This window comes from Dermacentor andersoni, chromosome 7, assembly GCF_023375885.2.
Source record: "Dermacentor andersoni chromosome 7, qqDerAnde1_hic_scaffold, whole genome shotgun sequence".
NCBI lineage: Eukaryota > Metazoa > Arthropoda > Arachnida > Ixodida > Ixodidae > Dermacentor > Dermacentor andersoni.
The window spans coordinates 74664540-74686531 of record NC_092820.1 but is presented as its reverse complement, the minus strand read 5'-3'; the positions used below and the strand labels follow the sequence as shown (position 1 = coordinate 74686531).

Below are 21992 nucleotides of genomic sequence, written 5' to 3'. Positions count from 1 at the left end.
GCGAATACGCCTTGCGCGCACTGCGTATAGCCGAGGGTCGGGCAGGTCAACAGCTGCAGCGGAAGGGACGAGTAACGCGGACGTTCGCTCGCTTCTTCGTACACGGGCGCGCTGCTCCTAACTGATCGCTTCCGCACGCTGAAATGCAAAGAGGTTCCTTTCGACGGCGTACAGTGATCGCGACGTGTAAAGACTGCCGGAAAGGAAGGGGGAAAAAGTTAAACGTAGAAGACTACGGTTCGAACTCACAGAAAGGTTCTTACAGTAGAACTCTTCGTACGTGCGCATATGCCAGCCAATCATGATGTTCGCAGACCTGCCAACCTCAGAACTTAAAATATACTAGCGGAAAGAAAAAGAAATAGAATGTGAAGAAAAATATTTAAAGTTTGATTTCTCAAGATGTTCATTATTAAAGATTCGTAGACTTTACCCTGTAGGAACACTCGACAGGCCTCTGCTCTACGGTCCCTTGCAAAAAAAAAAAAAACAGTTACTACATTCGACAGAATTTCAAAACAAACCTTATAGAGGGCCACAAAAAATGCAACAGAAACAGCGATTTGTGTAAGGGGTCGCCAGCAAGAATGTTCTGCGCCACAAATGTTTATGAAATGCATTTATGAGACATTCGCGTAACGGCGGTGCGGGTGACGCTACACATTGCGTCTACCGTTGACGTCGCTTATGCTCGGGTAGGTTCGTGTATTCTACCACTCCGAGAAGCAAGCAATTAAAGATCTGCCATGCCCTAAGCTAAGCATTAATAAAAAAAAAGACGGAAATAACCAATGTCAGCAAGTAAGCTGCGAACACGCTCTAACAATAGGGCACCTTACGATAAAGACCGCGAAGATTGACCGATACGTGTATTATGCAAATATTATTTGTGAGTCATCAAAACTGAGAGCTGGGCGAGTTGGTGTAGTTCCATCTTAATCTCTTTCACTTCTACGTTTTTTGCTCACTTTTTCATTAAGATTATTTGTGAAGGCGGCTGAACAACGAGAAAGGGGGCTTACGAAGGAAAATGTTCGCAAATTCTGAGCCGTGCAAGCATAGACGCAGCTTATTATCGCGAAGCCGTACAACCACTGCGGATAAACACACATTATCTTTTATTTTATTTGTTAAGGCGAAAGCCTTTCTAGGCTCAAGGTGAAGTTTGTGTCAGTGAAATTTGTGCAACGACTAAAATTCATCAGAAATGACTAAATATGCTTAGTAATGACCAGTAATGACTAATAACGACTGACATGGCTTGTAATGACTACTAATGGCTATGATATGACCAACATGTCTAACGACGGCTTGTAATGACCACAATTGATTACAAATGTCTAAAAATGCTTAGTAGTGCGCAGTAATGACTAAAAGAAAGAAGAGAAAGAAGAAGTTATCCATGTATACTGTCGCTGCAATAATAGGTTTACGAGTTCTGCCTGAACTCGACGTCACAACAATTAGTGAGAACACAGCTTTCCTTGACGGTCATCGAAACGTAGTCCGCACGAAATGATCAACGGAAGCCCTTGCCAACTGTGTGCCTGCACGCGTGCTTTCAACTTTATATTACAGCCACTTCAAAAACAGGCGGAATGAAATCGTAGAATTTACGTTCGCGCTATAACCGCAGACAGAGAGAGAGAGAGAGAGAGAGAGAGAGAGAGAGAGGGGTACTGAGCTTGGTACGCGAATAATGCATGGTCTGCGATATCACGGGGATGAAGATTTCACTGAACAGGAACGCAAGATAGCACAATGGCAAAACAACAACTATTCCCAGTCTAAAAGAAAAAGAAAGTTGGCTATCATTAGAGCGTCAATTCTGAACGTGCACGAAACCGACACAGAAAAAAAATCATGCATCCCTGCCTGGCGATTTTTTAGGTTTTTATTATTGTTCTTTTTTTTTTCTTATGATCAATCAATGCGTGCTAGATGGCACACACGATGGGATAAGCACCGGCTTAAACGCAAGAAACCGCGACGATTAAAACGGTAAAAATTGTAGCGCCACGCGCAGGATAATAATCATAGCAATAAAATTACCGAAGACAGGCGCGTGCTCCTGGACTCAAAGCAGCTTCCCTAACTCGAGTTCATGGCACGCGCAGCGGTGCGAAAATCGCGGGTTAGTTTCAGAACGGCCGCAGTTCAGAGCCATAACGGTAAATCCTCGAAGTGTGCGAAGTACCGGGGTGCGAAAGCGGAATTGGCCGGGCGACTGCCGGCGTTAATGCTCGCACCGAACTTCCTGCTTTCGAGCAGGAGAGGCTTCGAGAGGCCATATTCGCCGGATCGATAGCAATGGCGCCGAAGGCTGTGGGCTCGCCGGTTTTACGTTTATACCAGGACACGTTAGGCGAACGTACCGCATGCGATACATATTGGCTACAGACACCACGGATTTTGTGTATGACTACCTGTAGACTTTATGTGGCGAGGAAATTTTTTGGTAAGATCGAATATATACTTAAGCATAATACAAACATCTACATGGATCGGATGTACTGTGATATCACTTTAAAGAATGCATTTGACGAAATTGATTATGGGTAGATTGAATAGGCTTCACTTTTTCGTGCTCTTAATCGCTCACTTACTCACGAGTGAGTGAGTGAGTGAGTGAGTGAGTGAGTGAGTGAGTGAGTGAGTGAGTGAGTGAGTGAGTGAGTGAGTGAGTGAGTGAGTGAGTGAGTGAGTGAGTGAGTGAGTGAGTGAGTGAGTGAGTGAGTGAGTGAGCAGGATATTTCCAAGGCAAGAAGATAAAACGTGGTTGCCCCTAATAAGCTAGACATCCGAGAAAATTAATGCGAAAAAAAAAGATTCTCGCATTTCCAGTTTGTTTTTGTTTTTTTATCCTGCACCGGATGTGACGACTGCGCCGTCGCACCATCCTAACGTCACAGTCCAGAAACCTTGTCTATACATCGTTGCCTTGCCTACGTGAATATTTTCGCTTCATATACAATTTCCGGACGGTCTGGAATGTAGCACTCATTCAGGGTCACAAACATTATTTCGAACGTGAAAAAAAAAACTTGGGAAACGCTTAACCTTCGCCTTTAAGAGTACAACGCAAAAGCATTAAAGGGTCCCTGGCTGCTTCTCACGCTCCCCGGCAACTGTAGCTTATGCAGCCATAATCTTTACTGGGAAACGCTTACTGCGAACGCTATGCACGAAGGCAAGCTTTCTGGTTCTTTTTTTAGTTCCCCCAGCCCTCGGCGCAGTCGCTGTGCAGATGGTAGAAACGCGGCGCGCCGCGTTATGATTGACAGAAAGCACGCGGCAAACGCTGCTCTGTGATTGGTAGAAACGCGCCGCGCGCCGCGCTGTGATTGGTGGACACGTTTCGCTCACGGTCAACTCACACTCAATGACACGGACGGCGTGCTCCTCACTCACTGCGCAACAGCGCCCTTAAAGCTATCGTTTTCACAATGGTTTATAAAAGCTATCACCTCCGAAAGCCTAGCTCGGCGTACCGTTGTAATGAATGATAGTGGCCCACTTAACTACCAACCCCCCTCAGCGTACTTAAATTATGCAGTGCTCAAGAACGGATACAAATATTGCAGGTGCGAGGTACATCTTCTCTTTAAACCAGCCGGCCGTTTAAGGGAAGAGTGGTCGCATGAAATAATCCGCTTGTACCAGATTCCTCGTGGACAAGCCGAGCCAATTCCGTGTTTTCGTTCGGAAAGGCAAATCCGCTTCCTCAAGTATCATTCTGCTGCTCTGCTAGCAGGTTCCTTTCTTCCATGGCTGAAGAAAGGGCGCCTAATGCGGGCGCTCTCAAATTCCGTCATAATGTCGAATTTCGCCATGTTTTCATTTTCAGGCACTCAGAGAGGGCGTGGCCGCCCTGTGAACCAATCAGAGCGATCAAGATGGCGAATTTTACAATACGGCGGGACTTGGCAACGTCCAGAATGCATAGCGCCCGAATTGTAGAGCACAATAGGTCGAGACGAAAGCGAAAATAAACACGAAGGGAACGAATGTTCACCTGAGAGTGAAGGACTTACGATAACCTACATCAGCGGATAACTACGGATGTGAACGTGCGTCATTTTTTTTTTCGTCGACAGAGGTTTCAAGAAAAGAAATAATCGCAATTGCGTGAACGCTGCTTCTCTGCGTCTCGCATCGGCCTTACGGGTCAACAGATTCTTCAACGGTTTATTAACAAAGGATGAAGAAGGACGTACGTGAAGTTTCGCGATTCTCTTCTTTCCGGTCTTTTGTCCATAACTGCCCAACTTAGCGTCATATTAGATAAGAGCTTTCAATACGATTGGAAACAATGCTTGTATGTTCGCGGTTAAAGGCTTTAATCCTTGTAGTAAGTTCTTTTTATTTATTTACAACAATTTCTTTTATTTTCCTGCATAACAGCACAGCCCAGGAGTACAGGACTAAACGCACCTGATTAGGTGTATACGGAAGGGCAACCTTGTTGCCACAGACGCCCGCAATTTACAGGCCTCCTATATGTTTGCAAACAAAACTCTCTGACGTCACTCCCGCGCTGTTGCGTAGGGAAAAAAAAGCCTCCGCTGATCAGTGCGGTGATCTAATGCATACAGACACACTGAGTTGCGGACATCACAGCTTAGTAATTTCATTTCTTACGCACTCAATTCATATCAACGCTAAAGCTTAAAAGAAATGTAGCGAGAAATTTACGGAGTGCAGCATTTTACAGGCAGCAACAACTGCCGCCTCGAAAGTGGCGGTACGCATCAGAGTTTCTTGATACCGCTTGTCTCCTTTTATGAGGGCGCCGATACATTCCTCCCAATTGATTTAACAGAGCGAAAGACTGAAAAACGAAAGGGAAGAACAAAGTACCTACCGGTCACGCGGACAGCAGTGAATCCACGTTCACATTGCGGATCTTTGAGGAACTCATTAGGTCAACCAATCATTCAGCATTGAGGGCAACAAAGCCGCGACACTGAGGTGTGACAATAACAAACGAGGTCGTCTGCAAGAAAAACCGTGCGACCAATCACCGTGAAGGGAACAGAGGCGCTATTCTTAACAGCGCCAAATTCCGTCATGTTGTCGAATTCAGCCATGCTAGCGCTTTAAGCCAATCAGAGCACGCGTACGCAGTCGCCTTCTCGGATAACCAGAACTGACAAGACGGCAATTTCATTGTGGCCGAGTTCGACAGCGTCCTCAACAGATGGCGTCCGAAACACGGCAGCCACGACGTGCTTCCGGCTCTGCAAACACTTCCGGCGCATGCCGCCAGCAAAAGCATAGACTTCGAGATCTGTTTCCGTTACTCAGAAAGAGCAGTCCCTTGGGTGCGGATTTGGACACCGCCTACACAGCACGCGAAATGGCAGACGTGCCGGTGAGGAGACGTCCACGGTGAGCTGAAACCAAGAAACGATTGGCTGGGCGCCTGAAAGAGAGACGCGGGGAGGGAAAAAAAAAAACACCGCAAACGGGTGCAGCGTGCGCACTCACCTCGTCCGTCGTCTGGTTCATCTTGAGCTGGATCATCTCCAGCTCACTGCGGTTCGTAGGGGCGTCTTGCACGGCGGCCGCCATTGCTCTGCTTTAGCTCCGCGCTGGGGCCGAGGACCGCCACTGCGCATGCGTGAAAAGAAAAGAAAGAGACTGCGTCACTACTGAGTCGTCGTAAGGCACGGCACAACAATGACACTGGGAGAGCGTAGTGTGGCCACAGCGTCGGCGGAAGTACGCGCGAGCTCAAATGCGCGAAAGAGGACCGAAAACAAAAGCTTACAAAATGGCCGGGGTAGAACAGAATGTACAGCTTGAAAGAAGAAAAAAAGAATAGGCAAGGGAGTTAACCAGAGATTATTTCCGGTTGGCTACCCCATACTAGAAAAGGAGAAAAGAGGTGTGAAAGGTGAGAGGATAGCAGTAAAGAAGGTGCGGAAGAACAGGGGCGTGATGTTGCGGTATCTTCCACTCGATTCAGTGCCATTCTTATGATCCGGCATTCACGGCCGGGTGACGCCGTTGATGACGCAGACAGAGCGTAGTTCGGACCACTAACTAGCGAAGCGTGAAAAAAAAAGCAAGAGCATCGGGCAAGGAACCGCTACAAAATCGCGACTGTACGGGCGCTGCCACACTGTGAGGGCGCAACATCGTCACACTTGCACCGTCACACACGGTGTAAACGTCGATTACAGGCACATACAACGTCATAGGGCAGTGTCGCAACATGACAGATTTGTTTCGCAATACAATCTCCTAAGTAAAGCCGCAAAGCGTTTACGAGGGTAAATATAAAAGCTTTACTAAAGGTACATAACACGTTACGCGCAAGGTACGCTCACAATTAGGGCGTATTACGCCAACAGCTTCAAGAAGCGTAGCCTACGAAACACACACGGAAGGCCCCCTTCGCGAGGGTTTGAATGCGTAACGCGAAACAGGCGCGTTCTCGAATAGTCCCCCAAGCGGTTCGAACAGTTGCAAATCAAGCCGCTTTAGTTTCTAATAGTAACTACAGCGGCACCTAGCGAGAGCGCTAAATAACACGAAGATACATCCCTCGTCCCCGCTAGGCGCGATGCGAGCTACAACTCCCCCCCCCCTCCTCTTCCTCCTCCCCCCCGTCTGGCACTTCCAATGAAGAGACGCGTCACCTGCGTCACCACGTCTCGTAGCGTACAAGCACAGCTCGGCGAGGTTCAGCGGCGGCTGGCGCGCGCTGCAGCGAGACTGGAAGTCGTCCGTGCACCAGGTCGCCCCAGGTATCGCTGACGCGAGTCTTCCGTCTCCTTAACGCAGAGTGGAAGGCGAACGCGGAGTGGAAGGCGAACGCGAAGTGGAAGGCGAACGCGGAGTGGAAGGCGAACGCGGAGTGGAAGGCGAACGCGGAGTGGAAGGCGAACGCGGAGTGGAAGGCGAAGTATATATGCGTCCGACACGTTTGTCTCCTCTCCACAATATCTCATTCTCCGCAACGCGAGATCTACATGTGCCTCAGACGAAAAGATTTACATTTAGAGCGCACACACAGTCAACTAACAGCCGGTAGAATGAAATTCCAACGCAAAGATGCGGTTGCGCAAGTTTAAATTAAATTCTCACAAAATTATGCAAGCCGTGTGTGTGTGTGGGGGGGGGGGGGGGATTAATTGTGACCACCTGGGGCTCCTTGATGCACACCCACTGCACGGTACACGAGCGTGTTTATTTTTATTTGTTTTTTTCGCCCCTGATAATGCAGCCGCCACGGCCTGGAAGGCTCGACAAGTTGCGACTAAATTACGCTACACTAGATAACATTTACACCACGCAACTCCAACGGGCCGGGGCCACTTTCGGCCACCGAATACAGTAAGGACCATTGCAACAAGATAGACCCAAAAGAGAGGAACTTGCGTAAGCACGAAAAAACAGCGGTGGAGCACCAACGCAGGTAGTGGTGCAACCCATAAATGCAGCCTTCGAGAAAGTTCAACCGTCTATTTATAAGCGGCGAGAAACCTTCTCGACGAAACCGTCGAGACCCACTTTCTCTGATGGAAGAGGTTTCTCTCGAATTGCGCCGATGCCTCCCGTTTGCGCGAACAGCGGCCGGGGGTGAAAAGCAAAATATAAAAATAAGATGAACAAGAAAAACACAAACGCGCAAAGAAAGTTCGTCCAAAGGCGTGTGTAAAAGCAAGCCTTGCGCCCACCCCCTATTTCCATACCTTTTTCCCTGTTTGTTTCGTTTTCACGTCTACCATACCGAGACTTTCAAATTTCCAGCGTCATTCGACAGAGAATCCATTCGGTGCTGAAAAGCGCGAATATAGCGTACATGTGCTGAACGAAGGTCTGTTAAAAATGCGGGATCGCAACTGAAAGACGACGCGCCGAGTTCATTTGCATGAAGTAAAGGAAACGCAGTGAAACGCTACATATGTGTGTGTGTGTGTGTGAACGAGAAGAAAGGAAACTGAGGGGCCTGATTTCAATTAGTCACATCAAACAAGCCAACAAACAGACACCAGGGACAGCATAGGGAAATTACTTCTGTGCATTAATTAAAGAAAATGATAAATTAATGTAAATGATAGTGGATGAAACCATAAAAACTGCCCGTAGGTGGTATACGAACACACGTCATCGCACGCGTGCGAAAACGTGGGTTCGTATACCACCTGCGGACAGTTGTATTTTCATCCACTATATATCATTGCCATTAATTTATCATTCTCTTTAATTCACTTAATAAATGCAAGTAATTTCCTCTATGCTACCTTTGGTGCCTGTCTGCTGCCTTCTTTGATGTGAATATATATGTATATATACATATATATATTGAAATGAAAAGAATAATCTACTGTTTGGCGAAAGGTGGAAGCAATCAAAGAGCACATCGAACGAAAGAAATTGCCATAAAAAAAGCGCCTAGAGGATAAAAACAAGTACACATAAAAGGAAACAATCCGAGCTTAAACAGCGACTCCGCAAACACGTGAATCGGGAGCTTTACTCACTGCTATTCGCTCTAAAGTTCTCGAGTAAAACAATTACTCTTATCTCTATCTAAAGCAGGAACAAGAAAAATTGCTGGCTTCAAACGTAAACGTAACGTTTCATTTCGAGTCGATGCAGCGCGCGCATGTAGCTTGATTTTAGCTTGCAACATCTGGCTTCAGTCGTGGTCGGACCGCAGGCTAGCAAGTTTCCGAGCGACGGTTAGGACCAAACGCAGGTGAAACACCACCATTTAAAACGAACAAGCGCTTCGACGCTATTCTCCGTGGTCCAGTCACGTCCACGCACCTGTCCTGCCTAATTGACAGCCGAAGAAAAGGGGCGAGGGGTAGCAAAAGATAAATGGGTGCAGTCGTTAACGCAACGAAAAGATTAATGCGCTTAACTGGAATGTTTCGCTGACCACCAAACAACGACGCTTCCAATACCGCTAAGCTCACCTTGATGTAAGCCAGTGTAAACCGTTAAGAATAAATAAGCAAGAATAATATCTAATTGTTGCCGATCTCAAATTACACACACACAAGAAGCTGCACGTCATAATGTCAAAATGGGAGAAAAGGAAAAGTAAGCTAGTCGAGATAACACCGGTCGTCGGGCGACAGGGGAGGGGGGGAGGCGCCCCCTGGTGGCAATGTCGCGCGTGACCAAGCGTTCCGTGTGAGCCACTGTTTACACGTCTGCCACTTTCGCGTCAGGGCTATTTCCAGCATCTACACCGGAGAAGCCATTAGCGCTAAGCTCTAGCGGAACAGCCACTCTCGCATCGTCGGCGAAAGGGGCACGATGCGCTTACAACTGAGCTACACAGCAGCTGCAAAAGAGAGACAGAGAGAAAAGAGAATGAAACGGATGAAAACTTCGGAGGCGCTGTTTTTTCCACTGAACGCGCCTGGGATCTCTCTCTCTCTCTCTCTGACATACGATAAAGAGAAAACCGCCTGAAAACGGTGTCACCGATCTACCGCGCGCGCGCTCAATGCAGCTTCTCCGCGCGACTTTCCATTTGCCTTGTATAAGCTTTCTCCCCACATTACTATTCTCGCATACGATTTGAGCGATTGATTAATTATTTGATTGATTAAGTGTTTGATTGTTGATTCGAGTGATTGATTCGAGTGATGCAGTCTGCGCTTACGCGTTTGCATGCGCACGCGTTTTTTTTTTTTTTTTTTTTTTATGTTCCGCGTGCCCGTAGTTCTGAAATGGCAAGACCACGTGTCCTGCCGTTAGTAAGGATACGCCTTCGAGCGCAATGTGCCCGACTTTGTAAGACAGTTCCCTCTACGCCATTCCTAAACACCATCCATGCTAGCTACATCCGACCGTCGGCGTACATGGAGGAAACATGTTTCCGTATATTTCAGTCGAGTACGCAGCGTTACTCGCGCTGGGCGACGCGGAGTAGCATTCACGCTCACTATTTCGCTGACGTTCGCGGGCACCAGCTTTGCGCTAACGCTCGCGTCACTATCGCGCCTGCGATTCAAGGACGTTCAAGTTCACTAAAACTTCCTCAGATTCGTGTCTCTGCCCTCTAATTAAGTAACGAGCATGACAACGCTCATGGGCGAGTTGTCCGCAATTACTACCATTCAGAGCCTCCGCGACCATAACGTGTAGTAATTTCGCGCGGCTTTGCGGTTAAAGCATTCCCGCAGCGGAATCTGAGCTTCTTGAGCAATTTATCAGAAACCGGCAGCCATGGTGAAAAATTCGCATACTTCAGGCATTCCTCTAATACATTAAAGAAATATGAATGTGCATGAAAGAAAGAAAGACAAAGAGAGGGCCCGGCCCATAAACATTGAAGAGGAAAAAAGGAATGAGCATTGAAGGAAGAACAAAGCCGGTCTCCCAAGTAAACTTGCAACGCACATGGGCGATTGCATCATCTTTGCCAAGCAAAGCAAATAAATAAGCCCCTAATTATTGGCGCGTTCCTGTAATCTTCTTCCCATTTTTCGTTAACTATTTTATTTTTTATTTTACTTTTCTGAACATCGAATTCACTAACATTTCGTCAGTCTCCATAATTATTAGTAGTATTATTTCGAGGGCGGGTCTCATTCGGCACCCATCGCACGTGGTTTTCTTCATAGCTTGGCCCCCCGCGACCCTTAAAGCCGGCTGCAGCGAGTGCACCTTTTATTACTCCCCCCTCCCTCCTTCCCCCCTCTCTCTCTCTCGTGGCAGCCATTTGTTTATTAACGTTACTGCGGCGAGTTTTCCCCGCTCGATAGTCTTCGGCACTGGCAGCTGCCAGCGTTGGCAAACGAAAGTTTCAACTTGATGCCGACGTGCCCAGCGCTTCAAATCGCCTTCGCTTTTCGTCGACCTCCACAACCTTCTGTCGAGGTCGATGCCAGTCACTCCTCGTTGCACTCGAGACAACCCGCCTTCCTCCCCCACATTCCCCACCTCCCTCCCCCTCTCTGAAACCATCGTCTCACCTTAAAAACATGAAAGAAAGCGAGCCCTCTCGTACAGGGCGCGCGTCCAAGCGGGTCCCGTCATAAAATACCGGGCTCTCTCTCACTCGGGCGTACACACGCATGAAAAGCCGCAAACAATGAGATAAAACTAAACAAGCAACGCGAAGTCGAAGTGCCAGCTCGATGCGACGCCAGAGGAAGCTTCACGTGAAGAAAAACGGGTAAAAAGCTAAACCGTGTGCCAAAAAGCAGGGACGTCAATTGTTCCTGGAAATCCCTGTGGGGGCGGGGGGGGGGGGGGGTTTCGAGAGTAAGGAGGCAGATGATGAAGCGCTCTTTCTCCGCATGCTTCTCTTCTTCATCCCAGAGTTGCCACGCCAAAAAAGAAAAGCGAGCAAAGAAGAAATCGAGCAATGGTGCAAGGAAAACGACAGACGGAATAAAGAGAGAAGAAAGAAAGAGGCGGACAAGCGGCGCATTAAGCGGCCGGCGAGGCGTCAGCGAGTTCCGGCTCATCACACCGCGCGGGCGCCTTGATGCGAGTAAATGGACGAGGCTCCCGCCACTTTCCTTCACCCCTCTCTCTCTCTCTCTCTCTCTCTCTCTCTCTCTCTTGGCTTTCTCTGACATTCACGGCCGCTGCCGGCTATGCTACTGCCGACCATGCAACATCAGCTCCGACAAAACGACGACCGAGTTAGACGCGCATATCGTAAGCCGAGAGAAGCAATCATGTCGACATGCCGAAACTGGCGACGAATGTTCCCAAGAAAGAAAAGAAAGAACGAAAGGACACTCTCCAGAAGCATAAACAAGATTGTTGATGTACACTGCGGAATAATGACGGCGACCATTAACACCGAAAATAACACAAACATCCATATTATTGATTGACTGATTGATTGATTGATTTTCTTAAGTAGCACTGCGGCTACAATAAGCGTCGTAGCGAAAGGAAGAGTTCATTTTGACGATCCGGCGATCATAAACGCGCACCCACAGCGAAGTTATACACGAGCGTTCTCGTCCTTCAGTTCCGTCAATATACGGTCGCTGTGGCTGGGGATCGAACCCGGGACCTCCCGCTCCACCAAAGAACGCCACAGGCGGCGAACCATATGGAGACCAGTGAAACAACATGCCAGAAAATGCCGTACTTGCAGCGAAGGGCGAGGTAATTATATTCCTCGACGTGACGTCAAAGCGTGCGACGCAGAATAAGCAAAAAAGTTGTGCGGAGATGACCGCTATTCAGAGGCAAGGCTCTTGCCACAAATAACGCTAGGAGAAAAGTCAAACACCAATACACGCGCCTCCGCAATGTGATACACGAGTCTACGAGAGCTGTGCAAACAGGCACACTATACACACTGTACATCATCATCATCATCATCAGCCTGATTACGCCCACTGCAGGGCAAAGGCCTCTCCCATACTTCTCCAACTACCCCGGTCATGTACTAATTGTGGCCATGTTGACCCTCCAAACTTCCTAATCTCATCTGCCCACCTAACTTTCTGTCGCCCCCTGATACGCTTCCCTTCCCTCGGAATCCAGTCCGTAACCCTTAATGACCATCGGTTATCTTCCCTCCTCATTACATGTCCTGCCCATGCCCATTTCTTTTTCTTGATTTCAACTAAGATGTCATTAACGCGCGTTTGTTCCCTCACCCAATCTGCTCTTTTCTTATCCCTTAACGTTACACCTATCATTCTTCTTTCCATAGCTCGTTGCGTCGTCCTCAATTTAAGTAGAACCCTTTTCGTAAGCCTCCAGGTTTCTGCCCCGTACGTGAGTACTGGTAAGACACAGCTGTTATACACTTTTCTCTTGAGGGATAATGGCAACCTGCTGTTCATGATCTGCGAATGCCTGCCAAACGCACCCCAGCCCATTCTTATTCTTCTGATTATTTCACTCTCATGATCTGGATCAGCAGTCACTACCTGTCCTAAGTAGATGTATTCTCTTACCCCTTCCAGTGCCTCGCTACCTATCGTAAACTGCTGTTCCCTTCCGAGACTGTTAAACATTACTTTAGTTTTCTGCAGATTCATTTTTAGTCCCACCCTTCTGCTCTGCCTCTCCAGATCAGTGAGCATGCATTGCAGTTGGTCCCCTGAGTTACTAAGCAAGGCAATATCATCAGCGAAGCGCAAGTTACTAAGGTATTCTCCATTTACTCTTATCCCCAATTCTTCCCAATCCAGGTCTCTGAATACCTCCTGTAAACACGCTGTGAATAGCATTGGAGAGATCGTATCTCCCTGCCTGACGCCTTTCTTTATTGGGATTTTGTTGCTTTCTTTATGGAGTAGTACAGTGGCTGTGGAGCCGCTATAGATATCTTTCAGTATTTTTACATACGGCTCGTCTACACCCTGATTCCGCAATGCCTCCATGACTGCTGAGGTTTCGACTGAATCAAACGCTTTCTCGTAATCAATGAAAGCTATATATAATGGTTGGTTATATTCCGCACATTTCTCTATCACCTGATTGATAGTGTGAATATGATCTATTGTTGAGTAGCCTTTACGGAATCCTGCCTGGTCCTTTGGTTGACGGAAGTCTAAGGTGTTCCGGATTCTATTTGCAATTACCTTAGTAAATACTTTGTAGGCAACCGACAGTAAGCTGATCGGTCTATAATTTTTCAAGTCTTTGGCGTCGCCTTTCTTATGGATTAGGATTATGTTAGCGTTCTTCCAAGATTCCGGTACGCTCGAGGTCTTGAGGCATTGTGTATACAGGGTGGCCAGTTTTTCTAGAACAATCTGCCCACCATCCTTCAGCAAATCTGCTGTTACCTGATCCTCCCCAGCTGCCTTCCCCCTTTGCATAGCTCCCAAGGCTTTCTTTACTTCTTCCGGCGTTACTTCTGGGATATCGGATTCCTCTAGATTATTCTCTCTTCCATTATCATCGTGGGTGCCACTCGTACTGTATAAATCTCTATAGAACTCCTCAGCCACTTGAACTATCTCATCCATATTAGTAATGATATTGCCGGCTTTGTCTCTTAACGCATACATCTGATTCTTGCCAATTCCTAGTTTCTTCTTCACTACTTTTAGGCTTCCTCCGTTCCTGAGAGCTTGTTCAATTCTATCCATGTTATACTTCCTTATGTCAGCTGTCTTACGTTTGTTGATTAACTTCGAAAGTTCTGCCAGTTCTATTCTAGCTGTAGGGTTAGAGGCTTTCATACATTGGCGTTTCATGATCAGATCTTTCGTCTCCTGCGATAGCTTACTGGTATCCTGTCTAACGGAGTTACCACCGACTTCTATTGCACACTCCTTAATGATGCCCACAAGATTGTCGTTCATAGCTTCAACACTAAGGTCCTCTTCGTGACTTAAAGCCGAATACCTGTTCTGTAGCTTGATCTGGAATTCCTCTATTTTCCCTCTTAGCGCTAACTCATTGATCGGCTTCTTATGTACCAGTTTCCTCCGTTCCCTCCTCAGGTCTAGGCTAATTCGAGTTCTTACCATTCTGTGGTCACTGCAGCGCACCTTACCGAGCACGTCCACATCTTGTATGATGCCAGGGTTAGCGCAGAGTATGAAATCTATTTCATTTCTAGTCTCGCCGTTCGGGCTCCTCCAGGTCCACTTTCGGCTATTCCGCTTGCGGAAGAAGGTATTCATTATCCTCATATTATTCTGTTCTGCAAACTCTACTAATAACTCCCCCCTGCTATTCCTAGTGCCTATGCCATATTCCCCCACTGCCTTGTCTCCAGTATGCTTCTTGCCTACCTTGGCATTGAAATCGCCCATCAGTATAGTGTATTTTGTTTTCACTCTACCCATCGCCGATTCCACGTCTTCATAGAAGCTTTCGACTTCCTGGTCATCATGACTGGATGTAGGGGCGTAGACCTGTACAACCTTCATTTTGTACCTCTTGTTAAGTTTCACAACAAGACATGCCACCCTCTCGTTAATGCTATAGAGTTCCTGTATGTTACCAGCTATATTCTTATGAATCAGGAATCCGACTCCTAGTTCTCGTCTTTCCGCTAAGCCCCGGTAGCACAGGACGTGCCCGCTCCTTAACACTGTATATGCTTCTTTTGGCCTCCTAACTTCACTGAGCCCTATTATATCCCATTTACTGCCCTCTAATTCTTCCAATAGCACTGCTAGACTCGCCTCACTAGATAATGTTCTTGCGTTAAACGTTGCCAGGTTCATATTCCAATGGCGGCCTGTCCGGAGCCAGGGATTCTTAGCACCCTCTGCAGCGTCGCAGGTCTGACCGCCGCCGTGGTCAGTTGCTTCGCAGCTGCTGGGGACTGAGGGCCGGGGTTTGATTGTTGTGTTCATATAGGAGGTTGTGGCCAAGTACTGCACCAGGGTGGCCAATCCTGCTCTGGTGAGGGAGTGCGTTACCGGTTCTGGTCACCGGCATCAGGCCACACTCCAGGCCTGTTCATGCAATTTTATCAACACGCGGATTTTTTTTTTTAATCCGGTGGAAAATTGCGCGGCACCGGGATTCGAACCACGGACCTCTTGCACGCGAGGCGGGTGTTCTGCGTCTACGCCACCGCTGCACCCATTACACACTGTACAGGAGCTTTCTAAATGACAGAGACGGCCTTATTAGTAGGCCTGGTAAGATTACACATATTCTACACCGTGTAGGGGTTGATGGAGGGACTGCGGGATGAGAAACAAACTTGGGAGGGTTTATTTTACATTATATACAGAGAGGTGAGAGTCAAGTAACAGTAGTACAGTCATTACGGGCCGGCAGCAACTCGGACGCTGCGGCCCGCGGCAAGAAGTTCAAGAGAGGTCAATCAGGGAATGCTCTGGTCTCTCTGCAATGCTTCTTTTAAACCCTTCGAGGACTGGAAGTCGCGTCAAGTTCGGCCAATGGGAGAGTCCGCTCCGATGACGCCACCTTCGGCCAATGGTAGGCACCCGTGCGGTGAGGTCACACCCGGCGGCTCCCCGCGGTCTTGCCTTGCTGTGGTGCAATGCTCTCTTCAAAGGCGGCGAAGGGGGGATGATTGGGCTCCATTGTCCGAGGGCCCACCTGCTCCCGGTGGTACGGCCCCGCTGTGGTGGCAAATGCCTTCTTCAAAGGCGACCGGTGCGACGCTGCCAGGCCTTCCCGGTACATCACAGCCGTCTTGTTTCGGGACCCACTTTCCTTGCAACAATGCCGGGCGATCCCTTCGTTTTCTGGAAAACTCAAGCATTGAATAGCTACCGCGGTGTACGAACTTGTTGGCACGTGAACTTGTTGGCTCGAGCGATCCTCTGGAATGTGCTGCGATTCGATGTGGTCCGGGGAACTCGAAGTAGGCGCATGAAACAGCTCCATATCTAACAACCGTAGTATTGTTCATGCTTCATCTACCTCATAGTCCTCTAAAGACAGAAATAAATAGCACAAAATTCTTTGCGTCATTAAGGGTATACATCAGGCCCCTTGCATCTGACCGATGAGGTATAGCGTTACAGAAATAGTTAATTATGCATGATTCGCGGGCCTCTCACATTTCTCCTTGCTGCTTCTTTCTTCTTTTTTTTTATGGAGACGCCGGAATTCCAACCAGGAGTTTGTAGAAGTACAAACACGAGAACCTTGCGAGGGCACAGAAGCCCACAACTTAGTCAGTGCATGTCTCGGTCAGGTTGCCCAGCATTACGAAGTGCGGAAAGAAAGCTGACGATATCAAAGATGAGAAACGGACTTAAAGAGCGAAGAAAGACAACAGTCCTTACAGAAACAATTTTCACAAACTGAAGAATATCCTTTTCACCTTTATATTGTTTTCCTCTATTCAACAAATTATAATGACGCAAGCGAAAAAAGAAACGTGCTTGTGCTTGACAGAAGTGATAAAACACAGAGAGAGAAGTTCCAGGAATGGAAGCGTGAAATTCAATAACGCGACGGCACATCAGGGAACATTGCATGAATTCGCGAAGCCTGCGCGCAATTTCACCACCCCGAGTTCTCAGACGGCGAGAAAACTGGCGAGAAGATCAACAACACGACGAGCTGCACGAAGACTCTCTCAAAATAAACCAATAAATAAACAGTAGCGGGGGAAAGGACGATGGGCGTGTAAACATTTGCCGCACGAACCCTGTCTTGAGCACATGAAAAAAAGAAGGAGCATAAGTAAGAAACACGAGTGCAGAGAACAATCATTACAGAATAGACGAAGCGAATGCTTCAAGTTTGAATAATGAGGCTGGAACAATGAGTGAGAAACAACAAAAGAAGGAAAAGAAGGGAGAGCAACGGCCTCTTAATTGAATGCAGCTTGCACTACGATAACAGAGGGTCGCCCATAAGCAAGAGTCCACCAGCTTTATTCACTCATCATCCATATCGCCCGAGAAGGGTGAAGATCGAGGCGGTAGGCACGACTACACTAAACCAAGAATGACGCCCACGTCGCAATACGAGCGAGACGGAGCGGCATTCTTCACAACACACGCTGACGGAGACAAAACGGATTGGCCCCCAAAATGCTCTAAACGTAATAAAATAACGCGGCGTACGAGAGAACTGGATCGGGGAAACGGAACCCAAAATAGCGAAAGCGGCGTACACGGGGGATAAGACTGGGAACGACCGCTCCAGCCTCTTTCCGGCTACCGTCCCTCCTCCCCCCCCCCCCCCCCCCCCACCAAGGCCCCGCTCAAGAACCATTACGAGACGTGTTTCGGCCGGGAATTCGATTGATTTCGCTTATGCTTTCAATGTCGCCAGAGGCCGCCTATATATATATATATATATATATATATATATATATATATATATATATATACGTGTGCGTATGAAACGCGCCTTGTTCTCGACGCATCGAGAAAAAAGAAAATTGCTCCATGAACTGGCGTTCCGCCAGCAGCGATGCGCAGACGCGGGAATGCGAAACCTGAAGAAAACGCGCGGAGAATAATGCGGTTAACATCGCTGAGAGACGGTGAAGCGAATGCAATTTATTGGCTGCAGGTGTCGCCTGCGCGCGGCTCGATTTCGCGCCGCAGGCGGCAAAACAATAAAGAAAGAAAACAAGTAAGAAAGAAAGAAAGAAAGAAAGAAAGAAAGAAAGAAAGAAAGAAAGGAAGAAATTGCGCCAGCATAGGAAGCAAATGCTCTTCGCAAACAGATTAATTAACCGCCGAGTAGCGGCAACAGCAAGCGGACCCAGCTTAAACGACGCGTGGAATCCGAGAAAGTGAGTAGGCGGGCATAATTGAGAATCTGCTTCGGTTTTCTTGCTTCCTTTTCTTTTTCTTTTTCGCCGGGCAGACAATGCGCGGTAATTCTGGCAACCTCTATTCCTGAAACTCCCTAACAAACTTACTACGCTTTACATGCTGCAGCAGCACAGTGGACTGCGAAGGATGTCGCAGCGGAGCCGTCCGTCTTTCTCAAGGAACAATGGCGCGAACGAACAGAGACGGGCCAAAAAAAAAAAAGAACACAAACATGCGCAGACTAGCAACAAAAACACGCTAAATATGTACCCTGGCACGAACACGTGCAAGAGCTTATAGATTACTTGCTAAATAATAAATTTTTAGTTCGTGCAGGCTCGCGAACTAGAAAAGTCCGTATTAATTTTGGTTCGCAAGAGGCCCCCCGGCCCGAAATCTCAATTTACGTACACGAGCGCTTTTTCCTGTTTTTTTCTTTCATTCCACTCCCACCAATACGCAGCCGCCGTGGGCGGGATTCGACCGCGTTGCGTCACGCCCAACGTCAGAACTACGTATAGCCAAGAGCTACATATATAATCAGAAAGACAGGGATGTCACTACTTGCGTACCGAACAATTTCTACCAAGCTTTAATCCCGGAAAGGCAGCCTATGCCACCGACCAAAGCTTTTTCTTTTCTTTCTTAATACCATGCATCGCGTAACGCACATATATAAACCACAATTGACAGCAATTCGCTGCAGCTGAAGGGTCAACATTAGAAGAGCTGAGCCATACATTGCCGCGTTTAAACGTTTTACTAGCACCAACGGTTCACTGTAGGACAGCGAGCACACAAACATTGTTTTAATCGCGAAAAAAACTTGTAAGCGTTTTTTTTTTTTCATCTACACTTTCGCAGTTTAATATTCAATACCGAAGAATCGTGCATCCAAAGTTGTCTTTCGATTACATGTGCACCAACGGAAAGATAAGCGTGAGCTCGGTATATTAGGCGATAAAGCACCTTCAAATTAGGTAAATGAACAAAGAAGAAAAAAGAAACAAGGCGCCAAAAGCGCGCCCAAGCACAAAGGAGTTAGACGTATCGGCTTCCACGCGGGAGCCTCGTTCAGTTAATAAGGCTTCCATGAGGAAACCGGAATGTGTAACCCCTTTGAGCACACCACTTCAGTCGGCGCGTTCTGCTCTTCCGTTCCTCAATGCGAATTTCCTTTCAGACCCGACCCGACGAGACCTCGTCCAATTATCGATTTCGATCAGCGCACCCATTCAAATCGACGGAAGTGCATTACATTCCTTCGCAAAAATCGGTCAGTATAGTACGTCTGATTTAACGGCGTAAACGGGTACAGCGGGCCGTAGCAAGCTCGTAGCAGTAAGAAAGTGCGGAAAGAAGTCCTTAAAGCCGAACCCGAAAAGTGATACAGTGCACAGTGCAACAAGCGCCCAAGTCCAACGGTAAGCGTATCTTTAACGTCCGCCACAATCCCACTGGATGTGCTTTTTCTGGAAGTTTTTTTTTTTTTTTTCGAGAGTAGCTCTTGTTTTGGACACCGTCTGTTTTCAAAGTAGCAGGCTCAAAAAAAAAAGACATACTAAGCCTAATTGATTGTGAAGACTGCTCCCACGGCGAACAACACAGGCCTCAAGCCCAATACATCTCATATACATCATTTGTACTGTCCTATTATATTTTGATGATCCCAATCCTTATTATTATTACTAATTTTATTGTTACCAACCACTCCTTGCTGACGTTATTCTAATTTCCTCAAATGAACCCTTACCGCGATCGCTTCACTGCTTTCGGATCTAAGATCTAACCCTAACTAAACTAATCGCTGTGCCGATGCATTTTGATCACAAAATCTTAAATGGTACAAACAGTACCAATCCAACAATGAAAAAGTATCATTTCCATTTGCGAAAAGAAAGGTGCGTCATCGCATAATGAAAACAAAACATTCAAAGCCAAACAACGACTACAAAAGATTTTTCTTTTTTCAAATCCTACACTAAGAACATAACCTAACAAGCAGACTGGGAAAGGAAAACGTGTTACTACTTTTGGTCTAGCAGAACAGTCGATTATTACGCTTTCGCATGATTTCTGTCGCCGGCCAACCTTCCTTCCAGCTTAACAGTTGCGCTTGCCTTTGAATTTACACAGAGGTCAAGTAATGGACTAAAGTGAATACATTTGAGGCACTCATGGAATTGGCCTTCGCTCACGCTACCGCGCTTCGTCAACACACACACACACACACACACACACACACACACACACACACACACACACACACACACACACACACACACACACACACACACACACACACACACACACGCACGCACGCACGCACGCACGCACGCACGCACGCACGCACGCACACACGCACGCACGCACACACACGCACGCACGCACGCACGCACGCACGCACACACACACACACACACACACACACACACACTTCGCATATGTATTTCCGTATGCATACATGTCTGCGCGTACGCTCAAACGGCCACATTAAGTTTCTCCTATCACGCAAGGTAATGCCAAACGCAAATACACATTCCGAGCTAATCTCATTCCACTAACGTGGCGCCGACCTGCAAACGCGGGCACCTGGCAAATGCGCAAGCCCAGCACTAATGCTCGACAATAGCAGCGGTGCAGTCCTGCCCAATAGGTGTTTCAGGTTTCACGTCAGCGCAGGAAATGCGTTAGGAGCAGTGATCATAAGTGCTTGATGATGCGTTCCTAAACGCAAGACCACGACTGCCAAACCCCCTGTAAAGCGTGCTTTGCCTGCGCAGCAGAGCTGCTACGCGAGAAAGCCCATAGTGACCATACTGATACCAGCAAGTTCATCTACCTTTTAACAATCCCTGAAAGAGTTTTCTTTATTTCTTGTTCTTTGTCTTTCTTTCTTGCGACCACAGCATCCAGCTATAGCAAAGTCTAAACGCCAAAGTAATGCTTTTACCTCTGCAGGAAAACGGTATATTTTTCCATCAACCCAAATTTGGGTTGATGGAAGAATTTTCATTTGCCGAAAAATAAGTGTTGACACTTATTTTTCGGTGAATGAGAATGGCTCCCACAAAATATTCATATAATGAAATAAAAAATAATAACATGGCTGTGTTTGCGCCCAACGGCACGTGGTGACCTTGGAATTTAAAAAACTAAAAAAAAAGAAGTGAAGCGCCCTTCCATCAGCACCTAAAATATTCACGGGCGACAGAACAGCTGTTAAGCTAGCAGAAGCAAGAAAGCAACCCACCGTCATAAATATGACTATACCCATTAGTATCGCTCGGCTAGAAGAGAGTGAACTAATAAACAAGCTTACTAAAGAAGATTAAAAATATAGCAAGACGAGGAGAAGCGCGAACGAAGAAGGCCACCGGGGGGGTAGGGCCCGTCAGTCGCACGCCACGTTTTTGCATAATTGAGTCGCGCGGCGTAAATGGATAAAGAGATAGGGCGCCGAGCGCGAGCCAGTCGCTGCTCATGGCGGACAGCGTACCTGGCGCGAGACGATCTTCTAATTACTCATTTTCGCATTTCCTTTTTTCTTCTTTATCTTTTCGGGCTTCGTTAGTGCTCCCCTTCGACCGCAAAGCGCCCGATAAGGGCAGCCGAACAGGCGACGGACGCGCGGACATTTCGAGGGAGATACGAGAGGGTCACGCCGAAATCTACCACCGACGGCATTTCATTAGGGCATCAGAAACGACGGAAGTGACTAACGCGCCGCATAGCGAGACTGACAATGCAAGGCTCACCTGAAAATAAAATGAGAGCATGCGCACGCTGTCCTACGGACGTTCGTGGTACACGCGT

General features: G+C 47.5%; 1 protein-coding gene across 2 annotated transcripts in view; it reads right to left on the bottom strand.

Moving 5' to 3' along the window:
- The window catches only part of Snap25 (Synaptosomal-associated protein 25kDa), a 361995-nt gene that overhangs the window by 247793 nt on the left and 92210 nt on the right, over window positions 1-21992 (bottom strand). For both annotated transcript variants that reach the window (XM_055072787.2, XM_055072786.2), the window contains exon 2: window positions 5491-5613. In XM_055072787.2, the coding sequence (XP_054928762.1) occupies window positions 5491-5574 (84 nt within the window). In that variant the 5' untranslated portion in view covers window positions 5575-5613. The remainder of the gene's footprint in view (window positions 1-5490; window positions 5614-21992) is intronic.